General features: G+C 43.8%; 3 protein-coding genes across 5 annotated transcripts in view; all 3 read left to right on the top strand.

Annotated features, from left to right (window-relative positions):
• The window catches only part of thumpd3 (THUMP domain containing 3), a 28,300-nt gene extending 26,383 nt beyond the window's left edge, over positions 1–1,917 (top strand). For all 3 annotated transcript variants that reach the window (XM_015959828.3, XM_015959829.3, XM_054749087.2), the window contains one exon: positions 1,507–1,917. In XM_015959828.3, coding sequence (XP_015815314.3) covers positions 1,507–1,689 — 183 coding nt within the window. In that variant the 3' untranslated portion in view covers positions 1,690–1,917. The remainder of the gene's footprint in view (positions 1–1,506) is intronic.
• Positions 1,918–4,014: 2,097 nt separating this feature from the next.
• On the top strand, positions 4,015–10,784 carry LOC107385744 (prostacyclin synthase). The gene is made up of 10 exons (XM_015959830.3): positions 4,015–4,203; positions 4,592–4,715; positions 5,258–5,433; positions 5,830–5,973; positions 6,370–6,497; positions 6,942–7,123; positions 9,389–9,542; positions 9,694–9,875; positions 10,236–10,387; positions 10,499–10,784. Exons 1-10 carry the CDS (start codon positions 4,145–4,147, stop codon positions 10,647–10,649), a joined length of 1,452 nt encoding a protein of 483 aa, XP_015815316.3. The 5' UTR covers positions 4,015–4,144; the 3' UTR covers positions 10,650–10,784.
• Positions 10,785–13,012: 2,228 nt separating this feature from the next.
• The window catches only part of LOC107385745 (potassium voltage-gated channel subfamily B member 1), a 52,220-nt gene continuing 46,445 nt past the window's right edge, over positions 13,013–18,787 (top strand). The window contains exons 1-2 of the mRNA XM_015959831.3: positions 13,013–13,151; positions 13,859–14,508. Coding sequence (XP_015815317.3) covers positions 13,954–14,508 — 555 coding nt within the window. The 5' untranslated portion in view covers positions 13,013–13,151; positions 13,859–13,953. The remainder of the gene's footprint in view (positions 13,152–13,858; positions 14,509–18,787) is intronic.

The following is an 18,787-nucleotide window of genomic DNA, read 5'->3' as shown; positions in this document are numbered from 1 at the left end:
TTTGGCACGACTAACAAAAAAGCTAACTGTTTTGCTGTAGGAGGGAGAAACCGGATTGTAAAACTTTTGGGAGAGCTGTTAAATATTTTAATTTTGAATTCTGTACGAGGTTTCCAAAAAGCGCACATAAGTTAGTGTGACGCAGTAGTCCATGTTGAGTGTGATATTTGTTTGTAACTCTGATTAGGATGGGTTTTGCAGCGTCGTAAAGATTGATGCAATGAAACAGTGCTGTCTGTTAAACTGGAAAAACACCTCCACATGATGGTGACCTTTATCACTTATCCTCAAACAATGCAGCCTTGGTGGCTCTCCTGGGGCTGTTTCACAAGTGTGAGTGATTGTTGAAAGACGCCTCCGGGGTTCAAAATGTGGAAAAAGTCCAAATGACTTCCAGTAATGCTGTTTAGACACACCTTTAAAAAGCTTTTAAGGTGCATTTGAAGGCCGAGTAAATCAGCAAAATGGATTAAAATTGTGCCAGATGCTGGTCAGATGGTCTAGTGGTTGTCTATCAGTCTGAACGTCTTTGGTTTGATCTTGTTGTGTTTTTGAACCCATATTACCCCGACGTGTGTGTGTGTGTGTGTGTGTGTGTGTGTGTGTGTGTGTGTGTGTGTGTGTGTGTGTGTGTGTGTGTGTGTGTGTGTGTGTGTGTGTGTGTGTGTGTGTGTGTGTGTGAGACTAGACCACACGTACCTCGTTTCTTATTGTTATATATGTAAAATAAAGAATCTCTAAAGTGCTTCTCTAACTGTTCACGTTTAGCTGAAATGTCCGGTAACGAAGGTAAGACGAATCCCTGATGTCTTGTTAAAGAGCAAGTCACCCCCAAATAAACAGTTTTTTCCTGATAAACTATATAAATGTGTGTCTAATTGTGCTGCAGACATGTGTAGACAATAGTTTTGCACTTTAGTGCATTTTAGTTAAAATTTAAAATTTCTGCCTAAAACTGTCAGTGTTGTGCCGTTGTCAGGTAAAAACTCTGCACCGCATTTGAATTTAAATCTGCCATCGCTATTGGCTAAGAGGTATGCTATGATGTAAACTGGTACCATATGATGTCACAATGTCGTTGTGAGCATGTGTGTGTATTGGTTAGCGGCTCCGCCCTCTCGGTTTGCTAGGCAACAGCATTTGTTGCATTTTCAAACAGGAAGTGGGAGTGAGGTAAGTTTCTTGTAGGGGGTGACTTGCTCTTTAACAAGACACCAAAATCAACTCCTAATCATTGAAATTGAAGCTCAGTAAAAAAGGCAATAACTGTAGCTTTGTTGCATCTTTTTTATATTTACACAGCTCTTCTTTGTGTCCAAACACTCTGACATGAATCCGCTTGTCTGGAGATCTATATTTAAACTCAGCTATTCAAGTCTTTCAGGTTATCAGCTTCAACAATGGAAAACCCCTAGCGTTTCCCCAGCCTAGTCCAAACAAATGTCCTGCTATACATCCAGCATGCCTCATTTTGTTTTACCCTCATGAAGTTCATTTCTGTTCCAGGCTGTTTCGCAGATGGGAGGACTGTGGAGGAAGGTGCTCACTGTTTGGGTGAACGTTGGAGGTTTACATGCTGGAGTCTACCTCCTGAAGAGGACCGCGGCCGTGTTTGGTCAAACACCTGAGGATGTTCGTCAACCAAGAGGGATGGCTGGCACTCAGATGGATGAGAGGGACAACAAATGACGTAGCTTTCATCTCCCATCCATGGTGTGCCACTTGAGATCCGGCTTATTTCCTGTCCAAGTCTCTCTGGAATAAAAAGGCAGCTTTGTTCAGTAATTTGGGTTAAATTTGAGATTCAGCTGCTGTGAAAATGTTCACAATTTTTGACATCATGAAAAAATAAGTTGCTAATCGTACAAAAACCACATAATGTTCTGTTTGTGTTCATAATAAAGGTTAGAAATCGTGCTTGTGTTTTCATTGTGACTTAAGGTTTTAGCTGAAGGGTTTAACGTTTATTTCCTGTTATGCTAATTATTAGCTTAATGTGCTGACATGAGCGGTGCAGCTATGTTGTGCGCGCGCACTCAGGTAGGGGGTATCCCACAGCAGGGAAACTATTAGTCCAGCCTCGGATACTTTACGATAAACTAGCAGGAAACGACATACTTTTCTCACACACAACGGTGTGTTAATTTAACTTTTATTCGGGCTAAGGTTAAAAGTAACATTTGATGTTTACACCACAAACAAACAACGAGTAAACAGTGCTGAAGTGAGTCAGGGAGCGTGTATTTTCAAAAGTGTGGGGGATGTTGTCTGTGCCTAAAATAATTTCATGTTATTCATCTTGTTAGTTTAATTTCCGTAATAGCGGAGTAGGTGCGAATTTTAGACGTGTCACGCATGTCTCCGTTTTAAACATGTTTAAACTGTTCAGAATACAAATCCAGGCTCCGTCTCGTTAGATTGGTGTAACTAAAGTTTGTACTGAATGAAAATTTACATTAAACCATGTTGAAAAGAAAAGGATCCGATGAAATCGTTTCCCCCTCCTTTACAGTCATGAAGTACAGCGCAGTGCACGTGGCTCTGGGGTTAATAAAGTTTAGTTGTTTCTCTTTGCAACAATCTTCACAAGAAGGCAAAACCGTTAAATGGCAGGTTACAGATATTTCCATTTGACTGTTTATTTTGACGGATAAACTCAAGGATGTTGGTTGTTTTGAAAGAATTGCCCCGACGCACACAGATGCGCACATAGACGAGCTGACATTTTAATCGTTAACGCACATCGCGGAGGTAACTAAATAAATCAAGAAATGATTCCCATCAGAACATCACAGCTCTATACTGGACACTGTGCTCAGCGCAGCTCGCAGTGCCCACGGTGGACAGTGAGCTGAAGATCTAGAGGGGAGTGCAGTGCAGAACCACGGCGCATGCGGTAAGATTTCCTCCCACTGACGCGGTCTGGAAAGCCGGTCTCTCTGAGGGATGTGTCACTTGTTCTCTGATTATGAAACTTTGGCTGAATAGCGCTTGTTCCCGTCTCTAAAATGGAGACGCATCCAGTCTGAGGCAGAATAGCCTCTTCAGCTCAGAAAGCACCTGCAGAGACATTTGATTACACACAAAGTTTATGTGGAGCAGAAGCGGTTGGGCCACGGCAGGTGAAATGTTCCTAGCCTACATGAAGTGAAACTGTTTAATTGTAACATTAATATGTTACTGGACACGCTGGTCTGGTTGGTTAGACCAGTGTTTGAAGTGGAAAACACGCGCGCGCAAACACAAACGCTCACACACCAATTACAATAATGCTGTAGTCTCCATCCACATCCGGACAGAATTATCCTCTATTCTGTCTCTATTTGCTCTGCTCTTGTCTGGGCTGACGTAGCTGATGGTGCGCGCGGTGCGCCTAACTAGCGGCTGTGATGCACATTTTACGCATTTGGAGAGGTGGGCTGGATGCTTTGCTTTTACAGGAAGATGGATTTATTTTCTCAAAAATGTGGGAGATTTTGCTCCATGAATAACCGTAAATACTGGTGCATGTACCCTTATGAAAGAGTCGTTGAGAGGTAAATATTAGAAGTGCAGGTAATGCATTTTGGTGCCTATAAATGAAAAATGAATGAAAATGAAATTGTGAGTTTTTACTTCATATTTTAGATATAAAAATGATGGGGGAACACATTTATGACGTCTTTTTAAACGAAATTTTCTAGCGCGACCTGCCTGCTTCACTTAAGTCACTGCTTATTAAGGTCCGTCCAAAATTACCGTGGCCCACCCAAAAATGTAAACCTGGCGCAGCGCCTGTTACAAACCTCTGCAAATTGTTGTTCTTCACTTCGTCAAACTCAGAGTTTGTACAGCTAATGTCAAGATGTAAAATTATGAATTCAGTCGGGCTCTTCCCTCCCTCCCTCTTCTGTTTGGAGAAGAGGTGCAGGTGTTGAATCCCCCACACCCCCCACGGGTACGACGCACACGCCCATTGCGACTCCCCGGTGTGTTCATTTAACATGACGCAGTGATGGAATGGCGCCTGTTGAGTTTTACAGGAAATTGGCGTCACTGACAAGGTGATGTCATGCGCATTCGCAATAACTGGGTGTAGACGCATTAAAACCAATGAGCGGTCTGAAGGGAGCATTCAGACTTTCAGGAGTTTGAGCACTAGAAGATGATCTGGCTCGTTCCCCTCCTTGTTCTGCTTTACCTAACCTTCACACGGCGCTGGAGGTGAGTGATCAGCCCTAACCCGAGCCCTCCAGCTCAGGTGAAACGCGCTTTTTGTTGTGAAATCTCTGGTTTGGTTGCACACCCACGGGAATGTCCGATTTGCGTGTAAAACGTTAAAAAAAATTATTGGACTACACTCATCAGTAGGTCGAGTATTTTAGGACTGTTACTAGTTCAGCTCATGCGTTTGTCTTTGTTTTCCCTGCATGACACGAATGACTAGACCCACGTGACTGTATTTGTGAGTAAAACTGTCATCGCTTATCTAGGGTCATGATGAAACCCGACTGGCTCGTGCATGCCAACAATGTAGCTTAGACAAAGAAAAGTCAGTGAACCTTCTTGTTCGTTTGATTTACACACGCAAAAATAATTGTTTTTGTTTTAGGTGTAAGAACGAGCCGCCCCTTGATCCAGGATTAATCCCGTGGTTGGGTCATGCGCTTGAATTTGGAAAGGACGTTCCCAGATTTATAAACCGAATGAAGCTGAAACATGGAAATATTTTCACTGTAAGTGGGCTAAAACCTTTGTGCCAAAGCCCGAACATGTATAAGATAAAGAACATTCACTTGAAAGTCATGATCATGTCAGCAGTTAAAATGGCCAGGCTTTATGAGTTTAGACTTCAGCTAATCAGCTGTTTTTGTGGGTTTTTTAATTGTAAGATTAATTTTAATGTAGATAATCGAATTAGTCCATGTTAGAGACATTGAACCCTGACAGAACCAGTCAATGAAGCCAGACACAGAGAAGTGTTAACCACAAAGCTCCTCAGTAAAACACTACAGCGGGATCTCAAACAGATGAGATGTTCCTTTTTGTTTGTTTTTAAATTCTGTCATCAAAGATGCATTTTATTTTCTCTGAAACGATCAATGAGAGCAAGTTTCAAAAGAAGCATCACCCTGGAGTTTTATTTAATTCTGAATAATGTCAAGCTTTTATATGTCAGACACAACAGTCCCCGATGATCTCTGATACCAGTGAGTTAGGTGAGCTTTATAACCCAACATATCTCTAACTGCTTCTACTCCTCCTGCACGTCGGACAGGTCCGTGTGGCGGGTCGCTACGTCACGTGGCTGCTGGACCCTCACTCGTACGACGCCGTCATCGACGATCCGGACTCCCTGGACTTTGCCTGCTATGCTCAGGTTCTCATGGAGAGGATTTTCAACCTGCAGCTCCCTCCACAGCAGCCAGCGAAAGCAAAGGCCATGATGAAAGGGTACTGCTCAGCTCAGCTTGATTTCACTTTATGTGGACTAAGAAAATCTCTTAATACCACACCCTTGATGATTTTCCTCCTGTTTCGTTCCAGAGATTGTTTTTATGTGATCTGAACACGGCTTGAATATTCAGCCGGACAAACTTGTGAATTACTGGTTTGTAAAAAGCTCCAAAAAGAGAAAAAGCCTTAAATCTTTTTATTTTCTAATATTCCATCAGCATTTTAAAACCTGCTTCTTTTGTGTCTTCCCAGCCTTCCAGCTTTTCCAGTTTTCTTTTATAAACAGCTCACTCTTTAACATTCCCATCAGTTAATGCCGCCTTTAATTTGAGCAGCACTGACTTGTGTCACGACTCCACTTCTCACCTTCTGTAACCTTTGTAACGCCTGCAGGTATTTTTTGGGAACGAGCATGTCCACTCTGAACAGCACCATGGGCCGGCACCTGGAGACCCTGCTGAGAACAGAAACTCTGCAAAACCAGAGGAACTGGAAGAAGGAGGGACTCTTCAACCTCTCCTACAGCTTACTCTTTAGGTAAATGCCTTTCCTCCCACGCACAGAATGCTCTGAATCGTTGATGTAAATGTCAAATTAAAAGGCTTTCAGCTAAACAGTTTACACACCAGTCTGAGTAGAGCTTCTCTGTTTGTAAACACGGTGAGAAAAATGTTCTTTGTGGTGAAACGGTTTGGGATTAGGTTTCTTTGTGCTCTGAGTGGTGAGTCGTTAAATTCTCATTGGTCAAAAATGTGAAACGTAATCTGTGTGGAGCCTTGGGGCAATGCTGCACACGCGTTAGGTGTGTCTGTGGGAAAACCCTCATTGCATGTGTGGCCTGTTTAACTCCCCATCAAAAGAAAAACATCAGTCATTCATCAGCTGGAGAAAGCTGCCCATGCCCGCTCTTCACTCGTCTCCGCCTTGCTGCAGGGCGGGGTACCTGACGCTGTTCGGAGGGGAGCAGAACAACAACAGCACGGATCCCTGCAGAGTCTACGAGGAGTTCAAGAAGTTTGATGGTGTCTTGTGCAAACTGGCAAGGGGCACACTGGGAGCAGGTACGAGCTTCCTCCTCAGCTCCTCGCAAACACAAAGCATGTTTAAATAAAACAAACATCTGTGAGTCAGGAGTGGGCGTTACGCCGCTGTTTACTTAATGCAGTGCGACATCACTGAAATGAGCTCCTTAGAGTTGTTTGTGTGGTTGCTACGACGAGTTACGAGTTTATTCAGGATGCTTACATCACGTCTGGGGTTTGTGGTTTTTATAACATTGACTCAAAAGTGTTGACCTAATCCACCTCATGCAACCATCATCCACCCAAAACTACCGAGAACTCTTGTCCGTGTCACTGCACGCCTCCTCCAGCTGTGCATGCCTTAACGGAGGACTCCCATAGCCGGAGCACAATCATATCTGTTAGTGGATTCTCTTCATGGGTTGTTTGTGTTGTTTTTTTGGTGACTCACTGGCTGATGTGATGTTTATCTGTGTGCGATAGAGGAGAGGGAGACAGCACAGAGTGTTCGGAGAAGACTCTGGGAGCTTTTGGCTCCAGCCGGTCTGACTGAGAACTCGGGGTCAAGCCGCTGGCTTTACGCCTACAGACAGCTGCTGCAGGAGGATGGGGTCGACGAGGAGACGCAGAGGAAAGCCCTGCTGATGCAGCTCTGGGCCACTCAGGTGAGTCAGGACTCCAGGGAGTGCCCTTCGTTGTAAAGAGAGGTTAGCATTAGCTTGTGACTACCACCAGAGCTTAGACTAGTTTGTCTGATTAGTCAGATCTCTGGACTTTTATGTTCATCTGCACAGAATCTTGAGTTTAGAAGGTGCAGTACTGTTTCCTGGCACATGGGGGTGCCGTTTGCTTCTGATGGAGACTGGGAGGGCTCAGTGGTTGCTTTAGCAGCATTGGACTTCTAATGAGGGCTTTTAATGAAATAAATCTGAAATGATTGTTTACTGTTAATAAAAACAAAAGATTAATCAAAGACATCCGAATATTCTAACATTTCTTTAAACATAACATTATTGAGCAGTCTGTAGGTGCATCCTGTTTATGCTGTTTAATGTTTGAAGATTTATTTTTTATTTTTTTACCATTTATTTGCTGCTCCAGTTTTATAGTATAAAGTTAAAGCTCACAAATTTGGCTTTTTTTTAAGGGTTTGTCCGTCCACTCATCCACTTATCCCAGGTTGCGTCGCGGGGGCAGCAGCCTAAGCAGAGGCCCAGACTTCCACTTGGGCCAGCTCATCCAGGGGAATCCCAAGGCACTCCTGGCTAGCTGCGAAATGATAAATGACCCACACTTGTATAACACCTTTCAGAGTCAGAGGACTCCAAAGTACTTTACAGTACAGTGAATCAGTCATCCATTCACACGTTGAGGGTGATGAGCTTCATTGTAGCCACAGCTGTCCTGGGGTGCACGGACAGAGGCGAGGCCAGCTGAGCACAGGCACCACCGGCCCCTCAGACCACCAGCATATGTCCTGCCCAAAGACACAACAGCAGCATTCTCTTCCAGGAGCCGGGATCGATCCCAGCACCCTCCACTTGCTGGATAATCCGCTCTGCCTCCTGAGCTCCTACTTCCCACAAACTTAGGGTGTTTCTCAATGCAAAGGAACCGTGTCTTGATATTTTGGTCCCACCCTAGTTGCCTAGGAGATAAGTCATCAGGAACCACCAAGGCGTGTACCAATGTTCCGGTGCTACTGAGGCGTGTGTTCTCCATTTGTTAGCCGTTTGGCTAGCTGACCAAGGACACATGGGTGGTGCCTTGTAGCCTAGCCTTGGTCAAAGATTTCCCAGAATTCAGCGTGGTATTTTCAAAAGGATGGTGGATCGGGAGCTGGCAGCAACTTTGCGGCAAATTTCCAGTTTAAATGTAAGTCAACTGATTGTAGCTGATATCTGAAATGTTTTTTTTTTATATCCAAAGCAGTTTGCCATGGTTGGTTAGTTGCGGGAAGCTGCGGTCACGTGATGCAAGTCGGTTCCATTTACCGCCATCTTTAACAGGCACCTTGACACTGAGAAACATCCACAGTCCCTCCAGCGTGTCCCGGGTCTTCCTTTAGGTCTTCTCCCAACTGGACGTGCCCAGAAAACCTTGCTAGGGCGGCATTCTAATCCAATGCCTGTACACCACAGGCACTTGTGAACAAGACCCTGAGATGCTTAAACTGCTCCACTTGATGAGAAAGGGATTGATGTACACACACACGCACACACACACACACACACACACACACACACACGCATTTATTCACTTTTGTCTTCATGGTTTGTTTTAATACAATCAGTCTTTTCAAAATAAAACTACAACAAGAAGCTAAAAGATATTTATAAATCAGAATAATCTCTTTAGTTTAATCAGTAAAATAAACACGTCTCTAAAAATGTTAGAAACTATATTGCTTTTATTTTATATCTGGATAAATATTTAGGTTTAGGAAAAGCTTATAAATTAAAGACGACTCTAGTCATATCTGTTCATCTTCCCTGTTGTGTTTCTATATTTCTCTGTACTTTATTTCCAGTTTTGCCGTGACACTAGCTGTCCTGCTCTTGAACGCAGGCAGATGGCGGGGGACTGCAGGTTTCCCATGGCTTTCCTTTTTAAGTAAACCATTACTGCGCTGGGCTTTGCCAGAAGTGATTTAATCCCGAGCGTGGCTCTTCTCATCCCAGACACATGAAAGGAAACCGTTCCTGTCTGTCCTCCAGCTCTGTAAAACCATTAGCCTTCTTCATTTAATTTAAAAAAATCTGTGCTTTGTCACAACTCTACCAGAAGGTAGATTTGGGTACCGTGGGTGTCATGTGATGTTTTTATTTGCGTTACCCAAAAGCCACCTGCACTGTCACTGTGCAGCATCAGAGTAAGAGATCTTATCTTCACGCTCATTTGACTTCCTGTTGTTTTGGTTTCTTTTTCAGGGTAACGTGGGTCCTGCTGCTTTCTGGCTCTTGGGTTACATGTTGACAAACCCTGAGGCTCTAATGGCAGTAAAACAAGAGCTGGGCCAGATCTCACGGACGGAGAACTCAGGGACTCCTCTTGTGCAAAGATCTGAGAACACCCCTGTGTTTGGTAAGGGGGAGGGGCATTGTTAGCAGAAAAGAAGTGATTTGTAACATTTGTTCTGCTGTGCTGACGCATCTCCACTTGTGCGTTTGTAAATATCCATTACAGTTGGGTGTTCTGACACAAACGGTAACCACTTCTGTCTTGTTCCTCTCAGACAGCGTTCTGGAAGAGACTCTGAGACTCACCGCCGCCCCCTTCATAACAAGAGAGGTAGTGCAAGACAAGATTCTCTGCATGGCTGATGGCCAGGAGTACCTGATAAGAAAGGGAGACAGGGTGTGTTTGTTCCCCTTCATCAGCCCTCAAATGGACCCTGACATTTACCAGGAGCCGCAGGTTGGTTGTCGTTTCTTTTTCAAGCAGCTGCGTCGTAGCTGCTCTGCTGCCAACTCCAGTTGCAGCACGTGTCTCAGAGACGTGTTGGAGGCAGATTTTGGCGTAATTAGCATCAGTGGTTGTTTGTGTAAGCTGGAATCAGAGCCTACACAACACCGTGAGAGGTCAGGTCAGGAGCTGAGGGCCACTCGGGGATTAGCAGAGCACGGGAACAGGAATAGAGATAATGGACGTGGGAAAGGCACCCATGTCTCCTTTAAGAAACAAAACAATAAATAAATCTTACTACTGTCAACTAAAAAACTATCTGGCATCAACAAGGCGATTATGCACGTCTCATAGCTGCTGTTTCCCCTCCAGAAATTCAAGTATGATCGCTTCCTGAACGGGGACGGATCGGTGAAGAAGGACTTCTATAAAGGGGGGAAGCGGTTGAAATATTGCACCATGCCGTGGGGTGCAGGGACCAACGGCTGCGTGGGGAAGTCGTTTGCCATCAATACCATCAGAAAGTAGGTCCTCATGTAATACACCACTCTGCGTCCGACTGCTCAGAGAAACAAGCGTTTCACATTTCTGCTTGGTTGTCTCAGTTTTCTGTTTCATCTGTGTTTACTGTCCAGGTTTGTTTACATCTTGTTGACTAACTACGATCTGGAGCTCTGTGACCCGAATGCTCAGATGCCAGAGATAGATGTTAGTCGTTATGGATTTGGGATGCTGCAACCTGAGAGAGATGTGTTCATCCAATACAGACCCAAGGAAACACACTAGTCACCCCCCAGACAAAAAAACAACGTTTTATGTACATTTCACCCTAAGAGCAATGTTGATTGTGGCGGTATGTGTTGCATATCTACATGTAAAAGCTGATTATTTTTTATATTTTTCAATAAATGAAATACTTTATGTACAGTTCTGGTTACTGTGTGTGTGTGTGTGTGTGTGTGTGTGTGTGTGTGTGTGTGTGTGTGTGTGTGTGTGTGTGTGTGTGTGTGTGTGTGTGTGTGTGTGTGTGTGTGTGTGTGTGTGTGTGTGTGTGTGTGTGTGTGTGTGTGTGTGTGTGTGTGTGTGTGTGTGTGTGTGTGTGTTCCTGTACATACTAAATACTGAGTACCATTTTGACCATTTTCCCTACAATGTGAGGACATTTTTCAAAATGAGGAAATGTTTTTTGGTCGTCACATTTTTTAGAAGCTTACCAGAAGCTTACTATACCAGTCAGAGGTATAGTGTGTGAATTAAGTTTACCAATAGATCAGCATTGGTCAGGTTTAGGGTATGGGTTAGGCATAGTGGAATCACAAAAATGAATGGAAGTCAATGGAGGGTCCTCACTATGATAGAAAGACAGGTGTGTGTGTGTGCGTGCGTGTGTGCGCAGCCATGTGCTTGTTCTGAAAAAAAAAAACAAATCACAATGAAATAATGCTAATCTTCTGTGTTTGACTTTTCGGAGCCAACAGTTAAAGCAGAGAGTTATTTATGTCAGCTTGTCAGGACGAGTGTAACGAGGGGGACTGTCTGTTCTGTAAACAGAGCTGGGCTCACATCTGTTTGGTGTATCATCCCAGCTGTTTGCTGAGGGAAGCGGCGTGGAAACCCAGCGCTGTTCAGACAATAACTAATTGTTTACTCACAAGAGAATATCTGTCATAGATTAGGATTAATTTAGTGTGTTATGAGGGGACAACAAAGTTATGTTCCGGTTCTAACTTGGAGAAATCTTTCATTATGTTTAGCTCATGCTTCCAGACTTTTCTGGAGCAAAATTTCTGAAGGTCGTTTTCTTCAGACCTTTGTTTTTCACAAATGTTTCCTCCTTTTGTCCAATAGCTATAAAATCATATTAATTTTTAACCCATGAATCATTCACATTAAAACAGCTCTTCAGCACAGAACCAACTCTGAAGGTCATTCATGAGTGGTGCATCTCTCAGGTTCTGTTTGACGGAATATGTCTCATTTTTTCTAAGACGTCACCTGACTTTTATTAGCTGTGAGTAAATAATTAACCCTGACTCTTCTTTTGCCCCCTCGTGTTGCTATAGTCAGCTAACCCTAACCCTAACCCTAATCTACTCCATCTACTCCACCTAACCTTAAAGTGTGAAAATGCAGCCAAAGTTGGAAAAATAACTTTCAGAAAACTTTGAGAACTGTTGATCAAGATGACTTGAAAAATACAAAAAGTCTGACTGAATGAATGCAAAACACAAACAAATCTGACACGATGGCCATGCTTGTCACTGTTGTAAAATAATAATTTGTACTCCATCTGTAGTGCTTAAAGAGCAAGTCACCCCCAAATCAACTTTTTTTTTGCTGATAAACTTTACACAAATGCGTGTTTAATCGTGCTGCAGACACGTGTAGTCAATAATTTGTTTGTTTCAGTGCATTTTAGTTAAAATTTAAATGTTCTGCCTAAAACTGTCAGTGTTGTGCCGTCGTCAGGTGAAAACTCTGCACTGCATTTGAATTTAAATCTGTCACTGCTATTGGCTAAGAGGTATGCTATGATGTAAACTGGTACCATATGATGTCACAATGTCGTTGTGAGCCTGTGTGTGTGTGTGTGTGTGTGTGTGTGTGTGTGTGTGTGTGTGAATTGGTTTGCAGCTCCGCCCTCTCGGTCTGCAAGGCAACAGCATTTGTTACATTTTTCAAACATGAAGGGGGAGTTGAGTAAGAATCTGGCAGGGGTTGACTTGCTCTTTAAATGGTAAAGAAAAACATTCTAACACAAACTTTTAAAATGCAAAGTCATAAAATCCGACTTATCAGCTGTTTTGAAAACTGCAACACCTTATCTGGTCTCTCAGGAGCCAAGTCTACAAGGCTGTAAGTCGTTTGTGATATTTAATCATTCAACCATGCATTTCTAAAGGCTGACACTTAGTTTGCTTCTCCGGCTCTGTGAGGGTTAACTCCACGCAGGCTGCGCCGCTGGAGGAGCCTCAGCACAGACAGCATCTCCTCCTCAGCCGGGGAGGACACACTCTCAGCACCACAGCCGAGATATCGAGTTCATTCCCGGCCACACACTCTGGAGCCTACCGGCTGATTCGCTCTGAGTGTTACACAAGCCGAACCAGACATTTTATTACCTTTTTATTGCTTAAATAAACGTTAACCATGTCGGTGCGTGGCTCACGGTGCCTCCTTCAGCTGCCAGCAGAGTGCCGGAGACCAGCTTAACAAGTTGGAGCGCACTCGCTCAGGAGATGATGCTAAATTCGGTCCAGGAGGCGAATCTGAGTTTGGGGAAGACACGTACGTATCATTTTAATTCTCTTTATCATGCCTGGCTGTGTTTCATCTGCATGCCTTTTAGAATTACTATTATTATTTCCACCATTTTACTGCTCATTCGCTATTGTTTATAATGTAGAGCAGCTAATATTATTGATTCATTCAAATGAGCCGCTAAATGCAGCACAGTTGCGTACCTCAGAGAAGCATGTTTGGTGCAACAAAAACAAACTTTATTGCATGACACACATTTGAAACATCATTCTGGTCTTGTGAGTGTGACTCGTCTGGACTCTGTGCCGCCTCTCTGGTCTCCAGGGGATAATGGGCTGTTAATCAAAGTTGATAATCGGTATCAGTATTAGATCCGATTAAAACCGCCCTGGACAACAGGCTCGGTACATGTTCACTCAGCAGCACGTTTGTAGGTAGATCTGCGGCTGTCCCGCCCGAGCGGACTCCGCGGTTCAGCACCGCGGACAGCAGCGGAGCGACGGCAGGGGTTTCAGCACCGGACAGCTCCCAGCCGGTCCGGCTCATCGCTCCACGACCGTGTCAGCAAGAACAGCGGCTGTGCTGTACCTCAGTCTTAAAGCTGATTAAATATCTATTCGGTCCTGTGATGAGTGGATAAACCAGCTGACATTGCTGCTGTAGGACACCGGCGCTGCCCGCTCACTCACCCCCTGAATAATTCACTTCTTCTTTTGCCGTTTGTTCTTTTTCAGGGCAACTAACCAAGGGGGATCCTGATGCGGTCAGAGTCAGGACCGCGGATTCGTAATCTCCCAGACTTGTGAGTGACCCGCTGACTGGAGCGAAGATGATGAAAACTGGGGCTCGGTTGACCACCACGCTGCCTCCGGAAACCATAGACATCATCCGGACTAAAACACCCTCCCGCCGGGCGAGGCTCAACGTCGGAGGTCTTCTTCATGAGGTCCTCTGGAGGACACTGGACAGGCTGCCTCGCACCAGGCTGGGCAAACTGAGAGACTGCAACACCCACGAGTCCATCATGGAGATATGCGACGATTATAACTTAGATGGTAACGAGTACTTCTTCGACAGACATCCGGGCGCCTTCACCTCCATCCTGAACTTCTACCGCACAGGGAAGTTGCACATGATGGAGGAAATGTGTGCCCTCTCATTCAGCCAGGAGCTGGACTTCTGGGGGATTGACGAGATCTACTTGGAGTCGTGCTGCCAGGCCAGGTATCACCAGAAGAAGGAGCAGATGAACGAAGAGCTAAAAAGAGAGGCCGAGAACATGAGGGAGAGAGAAGGAGAGGAGTTCACCACCACATGCTGCTCAGAGAAGAGAAGGAAACTATGGGACCTCTTGGAGAAGCCGAGCTCCTCGTTTGCTGCCAAGGTAATGTTTTAATTTGAGTCTCCCCTTCTCCCCACAGCCAGGTCATGCAAGGGGAAGCAAGTAATCTGAGGAAGTGTAACAGGAGAAACGGTCAGAAGATACAGTTAAAAAGGATTACAAGTTAAAAAATATCAGCGCGAGAACCGGATTCTACCTGTGGCCCCCTGGTGGTGACACAACGGTATAGCCACTCACACCAGAGAACACATTTTACATAACAATGAAAATTAATGTAGAGTTGTCTGTTTTAAAAAATAGAAAACAAAACTTCTACAAGATCATAAACGACCAGCCTGAACTGTTCAACATACTACCCACAATGCATCACACATGCGTTCATCAGGTTGTCAAACTCATCTATGAAGAGTGTTAGAGTATTTACTTAGTTTGACACAAATAAATAACTAAATATCGCAGTAATGTGTATGCATAATAGTCGTGTGATATGTCGAGCTTCTATCATTCCAATAGGTAAACAATATGATTAAATAACTTATCATAAAGGTTCTTAATTATGCTCTTCATTTAATGTTTGGCTTTGTTGATAACTTAAAGAGCAAGTCACCCCCAAATAAACTTTTTTTTGCTGATAAACTAAATAAACGAGTGTCTAATCGTGCTGCAGACACGTGTAGTCAATAATTTGGCATTTCAGTGCATCTTGGTTAAAATTTAAATATTCTGCCTAAAATTGGCAGTGTTGTGCCGTTGTCAGGTAAAAACTCTGCACTGTATTTTAATTTAAATCTGCCACCGCTATTGGCTAAGAGGTATGCTATGATTAAAACTGGTACATTATGATGTCACAATGCTGTCGTGAGCCTGTGTGTGTGTGTATTTGTTAGCAGCTCCGCCTTCTCAGTCTGCCAGGCAACAGCATTTGTTGCATTTTTCAAACATGAAGTGAGAGTGGAGTTAGACTCTGGTAGGGGTTGACTTGCTCTTTAAAGAAAAATCACAGAAACCATTTTTCCTTTAAGGCCATCTTAATTAGCTTCTATGTGCTTGCATAATTCAGCGGAGAGGCTGGATATTGATATATGACTGTTGTTGTTAGCTAATGACAACCGTTGGGTTTGCACTTCTATGCTGCTGATGTGGTTGCCATGGTAATGCAACACCTCCCCACAAAGTACACAGATGAGTATGTTGACTAATCAGACTAAACTTGGGCTTGTTGTGTTAGAACAACAGCCAGTCACTGGAATCCCATGAGCACGTGCTTCAGACGTAGAGCAAAGGTTTACGATTATGTTATTAATAAGTGCAAGGGTGGTTCAGTTGGTATCAGTGCTGCCTCACAGCGAGAAGGTTGCCGGTTAAAATCTCCATTGCGGCCTTTCTGCATGGAGTTTTCATGTTCCCCTCATGCGTCATGTGTGGATTTGGTGCTCTGGTTTCCCCCCACAGACCAAAAAACACACATGTTAGGTTAATTAGTAACCTAAATTGTTCCTAGGTGAGAGTGTGTGACTGTTTCTGTTGTCCCTGTGTGTCCCTGTGATGGACTGGAGACCTGTCCAGGGTGTCCCCTGCCTCTCGCCTGCTGGAGATAGACACCAGCTCCCCGTTACCCTGCTGAGAATGAACAAGTGTGTGATAATTAATTAGGAGGGTGTGCTCTTCAGTTTTCAACCATGGCTTTGCTGAGTAATGTTGGCGCGCATAAACTCAGCCACACAGACTTTTATCGGTGTCTCTAGTAAACAGACGAGGGGAAACACTAACCAGGATCTTTAAGGCGGTATTGTCCCATGCATCATGAAAAGTGCTAATTGTCATGTGTCTAAACCTTATTTTGAATACTAACCCCGTTCAGACTAGCTAACACAATAAATAGCAAACAGTTTAAAATGTTCCGTATCATGCTATTTTAAACCTTTGAGAGCAAAGTTAGGCACAGTATATGATAAAATATTACCTTTTTTTCCATGTCCCGATCAGCCGTAAAGCAATCAGAATGGATGTCTGAGTGTCGAAGACAAGCCTCACAGTTTTAATCTCACACGTGGAGCATTATAGCTTCTGCTAAAATGCCCCGCCTGATGCCAAAAAGTTATTAGAAATGTTTTCGGTTGTTTTAAATCCCAACGGACATGGAGACAGCAATGAAAGAGAAAGAGGGAGAGGAAAAGAAAGAGGTGGGGGATTCACAAAAATAAACAATAAAGGATGTATAAGAATCCGCTTTTGGACCTGCAGGAAAAAAAAAGTTTAAAAAAGTGGTACACAAAAATACAACAGAAGGAAAATGTCACTGCGCCAACCGCATGATATATAACAGTAACAGTTTCTGCTGGAAAGCACACGGTAATAATTCATAGTGCATTTAGTGCCAACCACAGCCGCAGGTTATGTGTCAAATATGCCCAAGTCCATACTTGTGAGAGCACCATGTGAGCACCTGTGTGTGTGTACACACAATTGTGTTCAATAGTGAGTGTGAGGGGTCACAGACCTGCCCCCAAAGACCTGTGGGAGATGGAGGAGAATCAAGCCTCACAAATCCAGAGGTCTCCCCTGGAACGCGGCAACTCCAGGGAGATTACCGTTGGCACTATTGAGATGTGAATTTTAAATACAAGTTTTTTTTCCTCAGCCTGAATTTAGACCCGGAAATAAAACGTTTTGTTTCTGTGGAACTCCGACCACAAAATGTGCTCACAACAGCGCCTTAGGCAAGTCAGTTGCTGTATTGGTAATGGTAGTCCAGTGGTTAAGGCATCTCTTTGGGCACTCTAACCACTAGACTACCAAGTCTGTTGAATGACACCAGGTGCTTAAGCCATAAATCCTGTGCTGGCCAGGAGAGGCAGGTTTCAGACCAGAGACTAGCTTCTGGGCGAGGAGCAGGACCTGATTGAAGAAGTAGCACCACCACATGGTAAAGAGCTCAGAAAAGTGGATTTTCCATGATATGGCCTCTTTGAAGCTAAACAACAGAATGATAAACATGTTTAGACCAGCTTGGATTGACTTTTTCACCCTGAGCTGTTGCTTTTAATCTGTAAATTAAAACACTTTGCATTAAGAAAAGCTGCAAAAATAAGTATTTTCCTCAGTTTTTATAAAATTATGTGACATTTGAAACTTACCATTTAATCTACAATATAAGTATAATGAGGTGTAATTTTTCAAAGGGGAGCTGGTTGCTGTTTTACTGGTGAGTTAATCAACTCTTTTGTTCTCAGTTCATTTTTCTTGTTATTAGGAAACATGACACCCCCAATTGTTTCCCTTTATTGGTTTGAGTCAGATAACACAGCCGGTGGCTTCAGCTTGCAGATAACTCGGGGTAATTAATGAGAGTTTGTTTGTCAGTGGTGGGATTGGGAAGCAGGACGGAAGGAGCCTCATCACTTAGTGTTAGAGTTGTGAGCGCTGCAGGAAGTCTTCCTGTGCAAAATATGTATTTTTAGACCTTCCTATCACACACACACACACACACACACACACACACACACACACACACACACACACACACACACACACACACACACACACACACACACACACACACACACACACACACACACACACACACCCCTCTGTCATCTCCTCACCACAGTCAGCCCTCTTGGCTTCATTTGCCACCTCTGTCTCATTTCCAGTTGAGAATTCAATCATCCAGCTCATTAGCAGGCTCATAGCTCACCTTCCAGGACCCAGAGAACTTCACTCTGGTGGATCAATGAGAGCTTTCGTGTTAACGGCACTTTTAAATGGACAGAACGGGCAAATTAGGTGAAGCGGGGTCAAAATGTTGAAACCTTAAATCTTTATTATGAGATAGAAACATGGAAGTTATCTTACGTCAGATTTTCCAGTGTCACCAGTGCTTGGTAAAACAAAACCACACACAGAGAAGACAGAATATGCTCTGGTCTGTAGCATTTCACGTTTTTAGAGCTATTTTATTTTTGCGCGTCTCTGGAGGAAGGGGTCAAACCCAAAGGCGCAGTGAGAAGACCTCCTGTCTAGAACTGCATGCTAACCGCTCCAGGAGCATCAAAAAAGTTGTGGCGGTCAAATCATTAGTCAGAGATGTTTCAAACACCTCTTTGAACAGGAGTTCCTGCATAATTTATATAACTCATCTATTTAAAGAACCTCGTCTGTCTCTGACCTCAACTTACAGAAGCTTTTAATTATTTTTGCTTAAATATTCAGTCACGCTTCTTAAAGACATAAAATACTACAGCAAGTATCCTGAGCTTGGTGTTCAGGGCAGAATTGATGAAAATGGGGAACAGAACTTTAGACAGACAAGCAGAAATAG

This window comes from Nothobranchius furzeri, chromosome 3 (assembly GCF_043380555.1).
Source record: "Nothobranchius furzeri strain GRZ-AD chromosome 3, NfurGRZ-RIMD1, whole genome shotgun sequence".
In the NCBI taxonomy this organism is placed as follows: Eukaryota; Metazoa; Chordata; class Actinopteri; order Cyprinodontiformes; family Nothobranchiidae; genus Nothobranchius; species Nothobranchius furzeri.
Note: the sequence above shows the minus strand (reverse complement) of the source record. Positions and strands in the feature narration are given on the sequence as shown.

What these genes read in the sequence shown, in the direction of transcription:
- LOC107385744 (XM_015959830.3), top strand. Translation starts at nt 4,145, where the DNA reads ATGATCTGGCTCGTTCCCCTCCTTGTTCTGCTTTACCTAACCTTCACA. An exon ending in TGCAGCTCTGGGCCACTCAG is followed by an intron (nt 7,124 to 9,388) that starts GTGAGTCAGGAC and finishes TTTCTTTTTCAG; the next exon opens with GGTAACGTGGGTCCTGCTGC. An exon ending in TGAGAACACCCCTGTGTTTG is followed by an intron (nt 9,543 to 9,693) that starts GTAAGGGGGAGG and finishes TGTTCCTCTCAG; the next exon opens with ACAGCGTTCTGGAAGAGACT.